General features: G+C 40.7%; 1 protein-coding gene across 1 annotated transcript in view; it reads right to left on the bottom strand.

The window, feature by feature from the left end:
* The window catches only part of sorcs2 (sortilin-related VPS10 domain containing receptor 2), a 727,841-nt gene that overhangs the window by 581,407 nt on the left and 128,490 nt on the right, over window positions 1–17,944 (bottom strand). The window contains exon 2 of the mRNA XM_059964841.1: window positions 10,360–10,427. Coding sequence (XP_059820824.1) covers window positions 10,360–10,427 — 68 coding nt within the window. The remainder of the gene's footprint in view (window positions 1–10,359; window positions 10,428–17,944) is intronic.

The following is a 17,944-nucleotide window of genomic DNA, read 5'->3' on the forward strand; positions in this document are numbered from 1 at the left end:
CAGCTTTCTCCCCAGTCCCATTCCAATATGGCCGCTGCTGGGAGGGAGGACAGTCTCAGGTAGGGGAGCAACACTTCCTATTTCATTTGTGTAGCTTCCAACCTGAAGCACAAACATCTACTTCTCCAACTTCCAGTGATTTCACTCCTTCCCACTTCTCTCTCTTCCCGTTCCTATTCCTGACTCCCCTTTACTTCTCACCCACTCATCACCCCCTCTGGTGCCCTTCCTACTCTGCTTTCTCCTCTCCTGCCAGATTCCTTCTCCAGCCCTTTACCACTTCCACTTACCACTTCTCAACTTCTCACTTCATCCCCTCTATCTCGCCCACCTTCCTTCCCCTACGACCTTCCACATTGCTCTCTTCCCCCTCCATATACTTTGCTATTCCTTGCCAGCCCTGATGATGGATTTCAGCCGGTAACTTTTGACTATCTACTCCTCTCCACAGATGCTGCCTGACCTGCTGAGTACCTCCTGCATTTTCTACGTGTCTGGATTTCAAGCATCTGCAGAATCTCTTCGTCAATTTACAGAATTACATATTTACAATGGTAGCAAATCCCAACCAGCAGAATCCTTTTGAATATTCAATACTGGTGTCTGTTCCAAACGCAAGACACCCAAACTACACCCCTTTTACAGTGTTGAAGGACAGCTGCAAAAACATACAGAAGGTTAAGAGACAAAACAGTTGTCATTTTTAAAATAGTCTCAAAATGGAAACAATCCTGAAGTTTGTATTAATTGGCTGGGACACACCTTCAACAAGGTGCTAATAGGAACATTCATGAATTGTGTTTCCCTCCCTATGTTGTTTCAATGGGGCACAGACAGTAGACCAGTTTTATTTCCTGAAGACTGGCTCTCATTTTAGCTCATCCAGCACTAAGGGCTGTACTCCTGAGCTTCAAAGTTAGACGACGAACATTATTCAGGCTAAGTAAAAAGTAGATATTCTACTCTCACCAAGTAAACATGGTGGGAATACTTGAAATTAATAATGTGCCAAGTGTAGAAAGCCATTGCATTTCCTATTATCAAATCTCATATCCCAAAATTATTCTTAAAAATCAAAATTACTTAACTATTTTCAAATTATTACTAGCAGAAGTTGGCATTATAATTTTCCCAGAGAGTGGTGAATCTGTGGAATTCTCTGCCCAGGGAAGCAGTTGAGGCTTCCTCACTAAACATACTTAAGAAACAGTTAGATAGGTTTTACATAGTTGGGGAATTAAGGGTTATGGGGAAAAGGCAGGTAGATGGAGCTGAGTTTACGGACAGATTAGCCATGATCTTATTGAATGGCGGGGCAGGCTCAATGGGCCAGATGGCCTACTCCTGCTCCTATTTCTTATGTTCTTAATTGATCCTTCAAATCTTGGTGCAAAAGGAGTATTTTTGCTGTTTCGTAATGGTTTTAACAACATAATCAGCATTTATATATTTATGCTGTTTATGTTGTGTTACGTACTCGTGACACATGACAGTGGTGCCCTTGTCACGTGACTGGGGTTGAAGCTATACTGGACGAGGTAATGGTCTTGTGATGGTGGAGTGACATCATTTTCCCGCCAGTAGAGATCATGTGACAGTTTTTTTTTCAGGTTATAAAAGGAAGACCCCACCCTGTGAGGAGGGGCAGTTCGTGGCTGGATTTGTCAAGTTGACTTCATGCCACTGCGTGATTTAAGTGATGACGCAGTTTAGTTGAAGGATGGAGTTTTTATCTAATGCCTAAAGTTTAAAAGGTCATTACCAGCAGGTTCTTTACAATTCTGCTACTTTGAGAAATCAGTGGAGAGTGAAGATCGAAGTTCGGGAGTTAAAGATCGAGGAGAATCGCTTTCTATGGTGAAACGAGTTTCGACCTTTGTTTGATCCTTATTTGGAAGGATTTCGTTGACTATTCTCGCGTTAATCCCCGGGTTTACCAGAATGGATTGAGGATAGTGAGGAAGGAAAGGTCAGTGCTTTTAAGCCGTTTCTTCGTGGGAAGTTCGACGTCGGGGATCGAAACAAAGCGACATGAAAGAGAATTTAAATCGTCTTATAAAGTCTCTCCTTTTAAATGAACTGTGAGCATATCGAACTTTTGGCAATACCACTTTAAAGAAATGTTTTTGCAATATCGCTTTAAGAACTGTTTGAACTGCCGCACCGCAGTTGGTTTCCGGTTACGTTAGTGTTTGTTTACCTTTGGGGGGGGGTTGTTTCCTGTGTTTAATAAATGTGTTGTTTGTTATAAAAAAACACTTGCCGAACTCATATATTTATTGTTGCCTGAAAACGTAGCAGTTGTTAAAACCATGCCAAAAAGTCAAATTGCCATGCCCTAAGTACCCTAGGCACCCTAGCTTCTCAAACTTCAATTTGAGAATCTAGAAACGGACTGAAACAGCATCAGGATCAAAAATCAAATAAAGATCTATAACTGCTAATCTGAAAGTAGCAGAAATGATCCAGCATATCACCAGGAACACCATACCAAGATCAACAGTGTCTGTCATTAATAGCTGTCAATCTGCAGACATTTTACAAATCGTACCATTCAAAAGTACACTTTCCTCAGAGTTTCCAAAGTTCACAAAGTCTGCTCGAAGAAAGGGGGTTAATTGAGCAGGACAAGACAATCAAAAACCTGAGGACAGGAAGATAATAACGTTCACTTCTCAGAAATTCTGGAATTCTACAGAGGTATCCATGCAACCCAAAACAGCCCTGGCTACAAGTTTCCCTGGAGCTATTCCAACTCCACTATTTCATTTCGTTGGATCTGAGGCAGAGTTAGAGTCAATCTGTGCTGCTCCCCCATGGGAGAGTAATACTGTGGAAATACTCCCGCTCTTCATAAACCCATGGTCGATACTGCATGAGGTATAATTGGCAGACTAACCATGGACAAAAATCACAGCCGAGCACAATGGAGGAAACAACTGGTTAATAACCTATTATTAAATTCACTCTCACTAACTCAGGAACAGTAAACAATTTATTCTCACTCATCTGGAAAAGAGGGAACATTCCACAACTCTCTTCTAACCTCTATCTAGACAGGGGCTAAAAAGTCAGTGGCTCTCTGAGATGCCACAGCATGTAAAAATGTAAGAGGCAGGTCCAACTGTAACAGGTACAAGGAGAGAAACCAAATAAATGCAAATGGAATATCTCAGGAAGTCACCTTGGTTCACCATGGACTTAGTTGGACTGAATGGCCAGTATCCACACACACTGACCCTGCACTAAACCAGAACGTTTCTGAGTAAGTCAATAAAAAATTAGACATGTTTTACAAAAACATTTGGGCAGCGGTTTTCATAGCTTTCTGATATATAATCAGAACTACTATACACTGCAATCTTTAAACACTGCTAAAGGATTACAGATTTCCCCAGATTCTGAAACCGCTCACAGATTTGAAACTTGTGAACATCGCTGCTACTTAAGAGAATGAAGGGGAAGAACCAGGTCTAACATCTTTCAGAAAATTACTTGCACTTCTGCTTCAGAACTAATTGAATATTTTCAGCTGACCAGAGGGAGTTATTAAAGTAAATTTATTATTGAAGTACATGTATGCTATCATATACTACCTTGAGATTTTTTTAAGGCATTTAGGGGAAAAATATAGAATTTCTGAAAAACTATTCAAAAACAGAGACCGACATGCAACCAATGTGCAAAAGACAAACTGTGCAAATAAAAATAATACTAAGAACCTGAGCTGTAAAGAGTCCTTGAAAGTGCAGAGTTCCTCCAGCATTTTGTCTTTTGCTGTAAATCACAGAATCAGTTCAGAGTGGTGGTGACTGAAGTCATCGACACTGGTTCAGAAGCCTCTGCTGTTTCTAAGGTAATAAATGTAGGGACTTAAGGTGACTGTACCTCTTGCTTGAAGCAAGAAGATGGCTTGGTTCAGATGGTAAGGATTTTAAAATGATGGATCCTGCTTTCTTGCGGCAGAACTCCATGTAAATGGTGGAGAAGGTTTTGCTTGTGATGACCTGAACTGTGTCCACCGTTTTCTGTAATGTTTTCCATACCAGAGTGTGGTGCAACCAGTCAGGATGCTCTCCACTGTGCATCAGTAGAAGTTTGTCAAATGCAAAATAACAACAGAAATGCTGGAAAACTGCAGGTCAAGCAGTGCCAATGGAAAAATGAAATGAGTTGATATTTCTGGTCAAAGGGAAAATAAAACAAATTAGCTTCATTTGCCATGTGGCTGGACAGGGTAAAGAGAAGATCTCTGATAGGGTGAGACCAGGATATGAAGCTCTATTAATAGATTAATGAGAGCATTCAGAGAGAGATAAAACAAAGAGAATGTTTAAAATCTATGAAATTAAGGTCACAGCAATTACAGAGAAACCAGCTAAGAAAACATTCTAAGTGCCCAATATGTCAGGCAGTGTCTGTAAAGAGATAGAGTCCAAGTTAACATTATACAGAGATAACATCATTGCATAACTGTCAGTTCTACAAAGACAATCTGCCTGATGCCGTTGCACTTTTATCTTGTTCCTTCTCACCAGCAGGATACACAAATAGTTCTTTCCAAGCAAAGCACTGATTCACCTCTTCTTCCAGCCTAGTGTATTGTACACAGTGATCGTGATGTGGCACCTGGTACTTCAGAGAGACTAAATGCAAATTGGGTATTTGCTTCATGAAGTGCCTTGGTTCAGTCTGTTACAGTGAAAAGCAGCTTCCCCTTGCCTATACTTTAATTCTCCATCCCCCTCCGTGAGCAGCCTCCTCCTTTGTTTGCAATGAGGTCTGACACAAGTTTGAGGTATTGCATTTCATCTGTGTTGCAAACTTTGCCACTTAGTATTGAGCTCAACTATTCAAGTGATTTGGTTTCTTTGGTTGTATCAGAACCAGCCAATTCTGTTACAAGGTTATTCCCTTGTAAGATGCTGTTTGGACTGCTGAATGCTCCCTTTTTTAGTTTTTTTTAAATTTCAGATTTCCATTATAGTAAAATTGCTAACCAGGCATGTCCAGGGATCATAGCAACAAATTGACAGATTTTTCAGACAATTGGATTCTACTCCAATACACTTTTAAGTCAGTTTAAGACAATACACAATATCTAATAAATATTCCAGTGAACCTACGTTTAAAGGGAGCTGTGCTGTTAACAGACGCGAACATATCAGATTTTGCAAGCTGGATACTGAACGATTAGGATTTTTGAATAGATTGCAGGATTTCAGAGTTTTACTCTTCGAAGTAATCGACTAACATGTTGCATCTTTCATTTTATGGAGAACACGCAGCATCCCTTTACCTCCATAGAATTACATAATGCTAATATTTGCATCCCTAAGTGTTTTGAGAGCAGAAACCTGCTCACAAAATGGCATCCTGCAGCTCAGTTAAAAGATCAACCATCTCCCAGGTGGCATATTGCCTTTCCTGAACAGTTCCGCGCAGTTCCCATGACAGAAATCAAATATGTACCTCTCTCAGGCAGAAGCTCAGATTTCTCACGCAGTTCTACAGTGAACCACCAGAGCAGAAGCTGGGCTCTCCTGCCTGCAAACAGCCAGCTGTGACAGGTTTGTGGATGGAATCCTCTGTGCCGAGGCCAGCAGGCCCACCGTCTCACTCCGCATCAGCATCAGAGTTGTCATGAAGGCAACTCAGCTGTGCTTGTCTAGGATCACGCAGACGCTTGGTCTCCCCACACCTAGCTTCTTCCCACGTCTCTCTGCAGCCAGCCCGTGCCCGGCCTATTTCCCCGTTCTCCAGTGAAGGGGAAACAGGAGACCTTTATGTTGAAGTTCAAAGACTAATACCAGTAGATGCACTTAAAAGGCTGAAGACAAAACATCTTTATGGCACAATATTAGCAAACATTGCAATAAAAGTGCCTATTGTTTATCAATTTATAGGAAATGTAGAGCACCTGCTCGAAGGAAACACTAAGTTCTGTAAACTGAAGTAGAGCTGAAACAAGAGTTCAACAGACCGAGGCTAATCTTGATCAACTCTCTGGGAGCATCGTTCTGATAATGAACTAGCACCTGGAAGTTGAAAATTTACAACCTTTAACTCCCTGAATCAGGTCAATGTTTAAATCATTAGAATGCCTCTGTTTCAGGTAATAGTGGAAATTGCCATTTTTGGTATCAACTGTTTAAAGCTTGAGCCGTATAGAATATTTATTCTGATCTGAGTAATGAATGGGAAGAAATACTCAAAGGCATGTGGGTTATAATAGTGCTGCAAATTATTTGGCAGAACATTTCAACGGCAGAATTTTTAAATAAGCCCCAGGAACCACTTGGCTGGTAATGAGAAGGGCACTTTCACATACTGCAGGTGACCAAGTGGCACCTTATGCTGCTCTCTAAGTGGGAGCATCATGGTGAGACCATCATCCATCCCCTTCTCAATGGACAGTTGCAAAGATCATCTGGTAGGAGATCATGTGCTTTTGTTGCGTTTATTCTGCATAGTTCCTTTCCTGGCTTTTCTAAGGAATACACAAACACCAACTGTTGCTGACAGGCCATAAATTTAGTGAATAGAAGCCTTTGATTTTGCTTATAACTTGCTAATGTTCTAGTCCAGAACTGGTCAAAAACAAATATCACAGACTGGCACATTCCAAGAATCCAAATGACTTACTGAGGAATGCACCACCACCTGGTTCAGCTGCTGCAGTGACCCCATCGGGATCAGACAGATTAACCCCCCCCCCCCCCATTATAATGGAAGGAGATGGGAGCACAATGGAACTGACACACTTCTACTGCAAATGACTCACAAAGTGAACCCTGAATACACGTTGACCTCAGCAGCCTTGTGCACACCACACTGCATTTCCAGAGTGTACTGTTAACTCACAAACAGAAGAGATTCTGCAGATGCTGGGAAACCAAATTAACACACACAAAAAAACCTGGAGGAAGTCAGCGGGACAGGCAGCATCTATGGAAATGAATAAACTGTCACCGTTTCAGGTTGAGTTCTGATGAAGGGTCGTGGCCCAAAATGTCGACTGTTTATTCATCTCCTTAGATGCTGGCTGACCTGAGTTCTTCCAGCATGTTGTGTGTTTCTATATATTTTACTAATATATAGGGGGGTAATACACTAGAAACTCCTGGTGCTGTGTATGTTAAACTTGTTTTTATGATGCCAAGACTGCTTGCAAAGTATTTGATGTCCATTCCTACTGTTGCTTTTACACCCAGGTGTCTTGCCAAGCCAAGATGCATCAAGCAAATAACTTTAAAAATAAATGATAGTGCCAGGTTCATCCTCCGCAAGATGATTAATAAAACTACTGCATTTATACAATTCAACAACTTTCAAAGATGATTTTATTTACTTAGATGCACAATATTGATTGTAATTTCAGCTTCAGTTGTGTTTTGACATGGGTTAACTACCAGCTAGCTCCCCACCACAACTGCATCTATTCCAAAGCAGCCTAATGGATGCACTGGAACTAAATGTATGTCTCCTTTACCAGACAATACAGTTTGCAGTTTCAGGATGTTGACCTGATCTGAAAGAATTTATTATCAAAAAGTGTGCAGAACAAATCAAAGCCCTAAACCAAAAAAATAATAATCACTGTGCTCAACTGAAAATTTGTGGCTTATCTACACCCGCGCCAACGAACACCCACCCATCTTACCACATCACACACCACGCTTCGTAATGAAGACCCTCACTTGACTCTAGTATGTCAGCTATTTCAAGGCACTTCTAAAGTATGAAGCAGGAGCCAGAAGCACGCCTTTTAAAACTGCCACTTAAAAGAAAACTGCACATCAATATGCGGCATTTTGAAAGAATGTCCATCGGTAGAAAAACAAACATCTAATTGCGGTTACGATTCCATCCCCTTTTTGCCAGCTTTCTCCTACTCAGCTGCGGCAGGTTAATACAAGTCATACTGCAAGCACAATAAATGCACTGCCACTCCCACACGATCTACATTGTGCAAGTCCAGTTGGAGATGTACAACCATCACATTCACATTCTCAGAATTGTTACATTTGGAAATGAGTTTAACACAGCGCAGAGAAGCTGCACTATGAATTGGTAGGAAGGGCGTTCATCTCATCAGTCTGCTAACAGTAAAGTGCTATTCTGTGAACACATTGGGTACATATCCTTTTCAATGGCGTGAACGCTGGTCAGGACAATGTGGCCAATTCCTTGCTGCCAGCCAGATCAGCAGCTACAAAACACATCTGGGACCGGCTTGAACTTGGGTTCAATACCAAGCACATATTGCTCACATCATGCAAAGTCTTCAGCCAGCAGACTGTAAAGAAACACTGGCTGATGACACTGCACAGACCTGCATTCCCAGTTATCAAGCACGCACATCCAATCTTGTGCACTACTTACGTAATCAAAGTCACAGTAAAAGTTAGTATCGAAGCATTTGTATATTATCATATACAGTACTGTCTTTCTTGTGCAGGTACTTATAGGAAAATTAATAAATACAACAGAATTTATGAAACATTGTACGTAGACAAAGACTGACAAACATCCAATGTGAAAAATACAAATTTGCAAATAGAAACATAGAAACATAGAAAATAGGTGCAGGAGTAGGCCCTTCGGCCCTGCACTGCAATTCAGTATGATCATGGTTGATCATCCAACTCAGAACCCTGTACCTGCTTTCTCTCCATACCCCCTGATCCCTTTAGCCACAAGGGCCATATCTAACTTTCTCTTAAATATAGCCAATTAACTGGCCTCAACTGTCTCCTATGGCAGAGAATTCCACAGATTCACCACTCTCTGTATGAAGAAGTTTTTCCTCATCTCGGTCCTAAAAGGCTTCCCCTTTATCCGTTGCAGAGTTCACTGGATGTCAGGGATAGGATAGGTGTTGGGGAATGTTAATTCCATAGGCTAAAAATGCACCAGCAACAAAATCCTAATGTAAAAGGACCAAAGGCACACGTTGACGAATTCACACAATTTAACATGGAATGATTTGATTGGAGGTACCTGGTGAAATCCCAGCTTTCACTTGTGAGTGCCTAATCCTGCAGAAAAGCACGATGCTGTTTTAAAGGTAGATTGGTATTAGCTGTTGCTCAGCCAACCACACTCCCGGGCCAGAAAGTAGAGGAGTTGGTTTAAATTAGTATCATGGTTGGCACAGACATCATGAGCCCCTTGGCTAATTCATTGAATGTGCAGAAAACCCCCTGTGTTACACATATCTGAAGTGCAAGTTAAATGGGGAAAAAAATTGTGTGCATTTAATTACCCTTTTTAAGCACATAAATTATACGAGTGATTTTATTCATTTTTGAGGGATGATCGTGAATGCCACAAAGTAACTATTTCTGTAACCTGCATGGCTATAATGCAGAGTGTACCTGTACTGTTCCACACCATCGTTTCAGGTCCCACTCTGGAGAGTTGAACACAGAACGGAAGTATGTTTAGTTTTCTGATGTGATTTTTAAACCCAGGCTCTCTCAGGGTGATGCAGAAGATCCCATACCAGGGCAGTGTGAGATAACCAGATGTATTACTGGCCTCAGTTGAGACCAATAATGATGTGCTGATACCACACGAGGAGTCTGATGTCAATAGTATGTGCAGATTGGCTGCTACTTTTCTTAAACTATGTTAAGAATAAAGGCCTTTGGGATGCCTGAAAACTGTAAATAGCTTTGGGATGTCCAGAGGTTATAAAGGGTATTATAGGAATGTGAGTGATTTCAAATTAATTGTCTATAATGGAGTTTGGTGCTTTCAGAAGAAATCCTGTAGCATAAAGAGAGCATATAATTGAAGTGACTGGAAGTCACCCCCTATGTATTAACATTGCTGAGCGACCAAGTGTTCATTCCTGCTTCTGACAGTTTTAATGAAATCTAGTCACATGCTAAGAAGGAACAGAGACAGGGAGCAGTTACCACACAGCACTGAAGACAGAAATAACCCATTCGGTGGTTACAGTGTGCTGACTTCAGTGCCTCCAGGAAAACTAATGGTCAACAATTAAATGCTGACAGCCTGAATCAAACAACTTCCAAGTGACTACATCTGCTGATTTACAATTTGAACGGAAATTCAATTAAATATTGCTTTCAGAAGTCCTGCTTTAAATGACCATGACAGTTTGACAGTCAAGGACAATCTTCAGACTCAACTCTTTTAATCTTTTGCATAACTGGTAGCATGATCCAACACAGAAATTCTAATGTTCAATATAAAGTAGTAAGAGACAAATGCAGGCTCCTGGCTGTCTGTCCTCAAAATTAGTCCTTGTTCTAGTCTCCTCCTCATTTTGGAAACTGAAAGCTGTTCGTTAGCATCTCAATACAAAATAAACAAAAGGTGGCTCACCTCCACAAAGAACTTTCCAAAACTTTCCCCATACTCGAATCGAACAACTTGGTTAGAATCAGGATCACCTGCAACACACATTAGAAGCAAAGTGAGTGACTGTGCATTATATTTTGTTTATTGTCCATCCTAACTAGCCCGGAAACCAGGATATAGTTAAATGGGAACTACATTGGTGGACCTGGAGTGAGGGCAGCAGATCTCATTTCCTGAAGGATATTAGGAAAGGAGCAGTGTCAAATCCTAATCTTTCCCAGCATTTGTGATATCAATCCAATGGAAATGCTCATACAAATCTAATTAGTAGAATATCAGATTTGACATATTGAAATAACACATTGTGGTCTAGAGTTAAGTCAGGCACGCAAAGATATCCAAGGCTGAACAATTTCAGACTTTGCTATTATACATTGTGTTACGAACCCTGTAACTGGGTATCTTACCAGCAAAGATAGGAGTATCCGTTGAAGTCTGATGATACTATTTTTAACAGTATTTATTAGTAAAAATACACAAAAATAATATCAATGCAAATATACAGATAATATACGTCATCAATACTAAACCTAAAAGTGCGGGTATGATAATAATCAATAAGAAATAAGCTCTATCGTTATCTAGGATATAATGAATTGTCCGATGGAAATATAAAGTTCAGTTCAGTTCATGCAGGCTGCGGTAGTTGTTGATCACTGTATTGCAATTGTTGGAGAAAGAGAGAGAGAGAGTAACAGCTATTGACTTGCCGACTTTCCTTTTACGATCTTGATCCATCAATGCGTTACTGTTGTGGCCATTCACGGATGCCCCGCCATCCTTTAGCTAGACCGTTCAGTGGAGCACTCGTCACCCAGGCAAGGGTGGACACACACACACACAAGCCCCCCACCAGTCTCGTAGCGTCTCTCCTGATGCATCTGAGGGGTGTTTCCCCAGACCCTACTTTTATCCCCACTCACGGGGTCTCAGGTGTCAATCAGGTTGGGATAATGCAACACATCAACCAGCCCTCTCTGGTTGCCCCCTGAGGAGTTTCACTGAATAGAACAGTACTCAATACACAATCCTTCTCCAAGAGACAATAGCAGTATCTCTCTCTTTGTCAATAGGAGACATTCCAACCTGTGGGCCTCTCTCTCTTTAATTTTTCATGAGTGTTGACAATAACAACTGCCTTTGCTGTTATCCTGTGTCTCTCTCATCTCCCTTGATAACAGCATCGGAATAGTAGCGATTTGGGATTCTCCAAAAGGGGGGGGGGGGCATTGGCGATTCTGTACCCTTCTGCCCATCAGAGTTGCTCATCATTCATAACAATTGACTTTGTTAAAAGAGTAATGTGTGCACCCATTGGATAAAGAAAGAGTTAACAAATTTACTATGATACCCTAATTACCTGTTAGCCTAAAATATACTGACAATACTTAATCACCGAGGAAAATAATCTATTCACTCCGCTTCTACAGCGGAGAATCTTAAACTCCAGTCATCAACTATAATGCTTCCTTTAAGGTACAGGCTCCCAGCCTGGCATCCAGAAACCCCTTGGCTAATGGTATTGGTCCGTGGCTTTAAAAAGGTTTGGGAACCCCTGCCTTACAGGAAAAAAGCTCCTACTTTTTCTTTGTTAATCTTAAATTTGTCCCTCTCAAACAGAAGACATTTCAGGCAGAGATCCTTCATCAGAACAGGAAGGAAGGGGAAAAGACCATAAGAATTAGGCCATTCAGCCCATCGAGTCTGCTCCACCATTCCATCATGGCTGTTCCTGGAGACCACTTAACCTGCCTTCTTGCCATATCCTTCATTTCCTGATTAGTCAGGGGATCAATCAACTTCCGCCCTGAATATGCCCATGGACTTGGCCTCCACCGCAGTCTGTTGCAAGGCAGTCCATAGATTCACAACGCTCTGCCTAAAAAAAAAATCCTCCTTACCTCTGTTTTAAAGGTAATTTCTGAGGCTAGTTCTGAATTCTGGATACTTCCACCATAGGAAACATCCTCTCTACATCCACCCTATCTAGCCCTTTCAACATTCGGTAGTTTTCAATGAGATACCCCTGCATTCTTCTAATTTCCAGCAAATACAGGTCCAATACTGCCAAACACTCCTCATAATCCCTTCATTCCTGGAATCATCCTCATGGACCTCCTTTAGACTCTCTCCAATAACAACACATCGTTTCCGAGATAAAGGGACCAAATGCAGCTTGACTTGTGTCTCCTAAAGGCTAAGCATTATCTCCTTGCTTTTATATTCTATTTCCCCTGAAATAAAACACTATAATTCCTTCAGCATTTTATGTGTGTTGCTCTGGATTTCCAGCATCTGCACAATATTGTGTTTATTTGGCTTACAATATTTACCACATTACTCAGCACAAGCTTTCAATTAATGTGCTTTGTCCATCCTGAAACCTGACATTCAGTGCACTACCATTGCAAAATTGGTTCTGATCCAAAAATTGGCTATGGACAGGTACTTCTTCAGGACAGTCACTCTTCCATTTCCCCAAAATGCTAACTGGGGAAGTGCCATGATATTTTATTACACTTAAGATAAAAATTTTCTTGAGCTCACGTATATTAAGGACCCCACAGTAACAAAACACAACAAGGAACAGCCAAGGATTCATCCTTCATCTAGTCTATAAAATCATCACTTGAACATTATTTCACAAACTATACATTTCACTAGTGTCTACGGAATGTTGTGTCTACCCAAGCAACACACCTTGCCCATTGACACAAAGCTGAGTGGCAGTGTGAAATATCAGGAGGATGTTATGCGATTGCAGGGTGACTTGGACAGGTTGGGTGAGTGGGCAAATGTATGACAGATGCAGTTTAATGTGGATAAATGTGAGGTTATCCACTTTGGTGGCAAGAACAGGAAGGCAGATTACTATCTAAATGGAGTCAAGTTAGGAAAAGGGGAAGTACAACGAGATCTAGGTGTTCTTGTACATCAGTCAATGAAAGCTAGCAAATAGGTACAGCAGGCAGTGAAGAAAGCTAATGGCATGCTGGCCTTTATAACAAGAGGAATTGAGTATAGGAGTAAAGAGGTCCTTCTGCAGCTGTACAGGGCCCTGGTGAGACCCCACCTGGAGTATTGTGTGCAGTTCTGGTCTCCAAATTTGAGGAAGGACATTCTTGCTATTGAGGGAGTGCAGCGTAGGTTCACAAGGTTAATTCCCGGAATGGCGGGACTGTCATATGTTGAAAGATTGGAGCGACTGGGCTTGTATACACTGGAATTTAGAAGGATGAGAGGGGATCTGATTGAAACATATAAGATTATTAAGGGATTGGACACGCTGGAGGCAGGAAGCATGTTCCTGTTGATGGGTAAGTCCAGAACTAGAGTCCACAGTTTAAGAATAAGGGGTAGGTCATTTAGAACAGAGATGCAGAAAAACTTTTTCACCCAGAGAGTGGTGGATATGTGGAATGCTCTGCCCCAGAAGGTAATGGAGGCCAAGTCTCTGGATGCTTTCAAGAGAGTTAGATAGAGCTCTTAAAGATAGCGGAGTCAAAGGATATGGGGAGAAGGCAGGAACAGGGTACTGAATGTGGATGATTAGCCATGATCACAGTGAATGGCGGTGCTGGCTCAAAGGGCCGAATGGCCTACTCCTGCACCTATTGTCTATTAAGCACTAGGAACTCAAAGAACACAGGTGTACAGGTAACCTGGCCCTCAAGCCTGCTCTGCTATTCATTATGACCATCACTTGTCTACCCTAGATGTCAAAGGTTGTTATGTATATTGAGATATTATGCATGTACTGCCCTGGTTAAGAATATGTTTTATTGTATTTCTACTGCTATGCTGTTAGGCATTTTATTTCAGCAGTTTCCTGCAAACACAGTGTGTTATGTTAGTTAAGCTTCATAGACTAGCGCTTTGGCTTTCACTAAGATAGCAAAACGTTTGCTCAGCCTGTTGAGCTTAGATCGTAACACCATAAGATGTAGGAGCAGAATTAGGCCATTTGCCCCATCCAGTCTTCTCCACCATTTCATCATGGCTGATCCAATTTCCCTCTCAACCCCAATCTCTTGCCTTTTCCCCATATCCCTTGATGCCCTGACCAATCAAAAATCTATCAATCTCTGCCTTAAATATATATAAAGCTGCATTTGGCAATGAATTCCACAGATCCATCACTCTCTGGCTAAAGAAATTCCTCATCTCCATTCTAAAAGGATGCACCTCTATTCTGACAGTGTGTCCTCTGCCTCCTTTTCACAACAGGAAACAACATCTCCACAGCCACTCTATCAAGGCCTTTCATCAGTCAATAGTATTCAATGAGGTCACCCCTCATTCTTCTGAATTCCAGTGAATAAAGGCCCAGAGCCATCAAATGCTCTTCTTATGGCAAGCCATTCAAATCCCGGAATCATTTTCCTGAACCTCCTTTGAACCCTCTCCGGTTTCAGCAAATACTTTCTAAAATATGGGACCAAAAACTGCTCACAAAGCCCCAAGTGAGGGCTCACCAGTGTTTTATGAAGTCTCAGCATTATATCCTTGCATTTATATTCTAACCCTCTTGAAATGAATGCTAACATTGCATTTGCCTTCCTCACCACAGACTCAACCTGCAAGTTAACCTTCAGGGAGTCCTACACAAAGACTCCCATGACTCTTCGCACCTCAGTGTTTTTGTATTTTCTCTCCATTAAGAAAATAGTTAACCCTTTCATTTCTTCTATCAAATGCATGACCATACACTTCCTGACACCATTTCACTCGCCATTTCTTTGCCCATTCTCCTAATCTGTCTGTCCTGTAGCCTCAAAACTATCTGCCCCTTCTTGTACCTTCATATCATCTGCAAGCTTTGCAATTCCATTTTCCAAATCAATGATATATAACAAAAAGACTCTGTTCCAACACAGACCCCTGTGGAACACCATTAGTCACTGGCAGCAAAACAGAAAGGGCTCTCCTTATTCCCACTCTTTGCCTCCTGCCAACCAGCCACTGCTTTATCCATGCTAGAATCTTCCCTGTAATACCATGGGCTTGTAGCTTATTAAGCAGCCTCATGTGTGGCACCTTGTCAAAGGCCTTCTGAAAATCCAAGTACACATCAACCAATTCACCTTTGTCTATCCAGCTTGTTATTTCTTCAAAGAATTCCAACACATCAGTCAGGCAAGATTTTCCCTTGAAGAAACCATGCTGACTTTTATCATGTGCCTCTGTACCCTGAGACCTTTATTTTTCCAAAGTATAAAAAATGGATCGCTCAGGGAAGGTTTAAGAAAGTAATTACAATAAATTAATAAAGTTTAAATTTTTTTAAGATTAAAAAAATTGTGGAACTGGAGCCAAATTTATAAAGAGTGCTGAACCACAGGATACAGGTTTAAATTAGCAACTTCAGTTAATTGTATAAGTAGAGCAACTCCCAATAACAAGGTTAAATAGAACTGTTTCACAGCTCTCAGTTCCAGGTCTACTCAAATTGGCCGATCATTTCTATCAACCCAATATAACCAAAAGGACATATATCGCAAATTAACAGCCCAATAATACATTCTTAAATTCTTTTTTGGATTTATCTAAAGAAGGAAGATTGATGTCTTTTGAGCAATTAGTCAATAAATATTCTCTCTCATATTCACACTTTTTACAATACTTTCAAGTTACAAAAATATTTCAGTAATTTTCCTTACATATTGGAGGCTGACTTGTTAGATACTATTATGAATATGAACTCTTCGATGAAAGAATTTATAATTTTTTATTGCAATGGTATAAAGTGTCCTTTACTTAAGATTAAACAGGATTGGGAGAAGGAACTCAATTTGACTTTTATATGGGAGGATTGGACACAGATTCTGAAGCTGGTTAACTCTTCTTTGATCTGTGCTAGTCATTCACTGATTCAATTTAAAATTGTACATCCTTACCATTTAATGAAGGAGAGACTTTCTCAAATATTTTCCAATGTTGACAAGTATTGTGATAGATGTAAAACTGAGACATACGTTCTGGTCATGTTCTATACTAAAACAGTTTAGGAAGTCAGTCTTTTCAACAATTTCTAAAGCACTCAGAATCAACTTACAACCTAATAAATTGACTGTGCTTTTTGGAATAGTTCCTCAAAATATCCATGGTATTTCTGTATCTGACCAACATGTTATTGCGTTCGTTTGTTACATTGATAACTAGGAGGGCCATCTTGTTGAAATGGAAGGATATATCAGCTCCTACTTTGTCAAAATGGTTCTCTCAAGTGATGCTGTGTCTTAGCTTGGAGAAAATTAGAAGTCGAACCTTTGAACCTTTATTTGATTTTAAGAGATGGGGCTCATTTGCTCGTTATTATCATTTAAGTTAACTGATAGATTTTCTCCACGATCTAATTGTAAGTTTTTTTGATATATTTTTCTTTCTTGTTGGCGGTTTGATGTTTATTTTTAGAAGCTTTCTGTATGATGCATGGCTCCAGGGTTGTACCCCCAATGGGTTTCTTCTTTTTCCTCACTTTTTTGGCTTAGTGGGTTTTTTTATAATTCACAAAAATTTTCAATCTTTCAGATAATTTATTTTTGAAGCATTGTAAGTGTTGTTACTTCAATATACCTGTGTTATTTTTGAATAATAATAAAAAGATTTGAAAAGAAAGTACCCGAGACCTCATCCTTAATAATCGACTCCAATGTCTTCCCAACCACTGATGTCAGACTAACTGGCCCAGAGCTTCCTTTCTCAGAATGGAGCAATATTTGCAATTTTCCAGTCTTCCAGAACCATGCTAGGATCTACTGACTCTTGAAAGATCATTACTAACACCTCCACAGTCTTTTCAGAAACACCTTGCAGAACTTTGGAATGTACACCATCTGGTCCAGGTAACTCCTCAGACCTTTCAGTTTCCCCGGAACCTTCTCTCTAGTTATGGTCACTTCACGCACCCGATACCCTCTGACACCTGGAACCTCTTCCATATTTCAAGCGTCTTCCACAGTGACTTTATTCAGTTCATCTGCTATTTCATTGTCCCCCATTACCACCTCTCCAGCATCATTTTCCAGCGGTCCAATATCCACTTTTGATATTCTCATTAATTGGGATTCTCATGGAGTATTTGAGACAGCCAGGTGAGATCAGATTTCTGAAGGACAGTAGTCTGCTTCTGGGTCTTTTGTTAGGAGGCGCACAGAAGAGCAGAGAGGAAGATGCTCAGAGGATCCCACCCAAAGGGGAGACCCTATTGTAGAAAGTGCTTTGTGCAGATGAATTGTTCAAAAGAGGAAGTGCTAATACTCCTGAGTTTGCCAGTTTGTTCAAAATGTCCTTCAAGGAAAGTTCAAACTGTAGCTGGCGTCTTTCACACAGAACGTGGCTTCAGCACATGAATAAATCACAGTGAATCACAACTATCCAGAAACGAGCTCCAACGTTTATGTGCACATTTAGATTGGTTTAACTGCAGTGGGTCCTTTGATTTTTCTACTAACTGCTGTTAAAGTTAAAGTACCGTAAATTCCGGACTATAAGCCGCTACTTTTTTCCCAAGCTTTGAACACTGCGGGAACACTGCGGCCTATACTAC

This window comes from Hypanus sabinus, chromosome 3 (assembly GCF_030144855.1).
Source record: "Hypanus sabinus isolate sHypSab1 chromosome 3, sHypSab1.hap1, whole genome shotgun sequence".
Classification (NCBI taxonomy): Eukaryota; Metazoa; Chordata; class Chondrichthyes; order Myliobatiformes; family Dasyatidae; genus Hypanus; species Hypanus sabinus.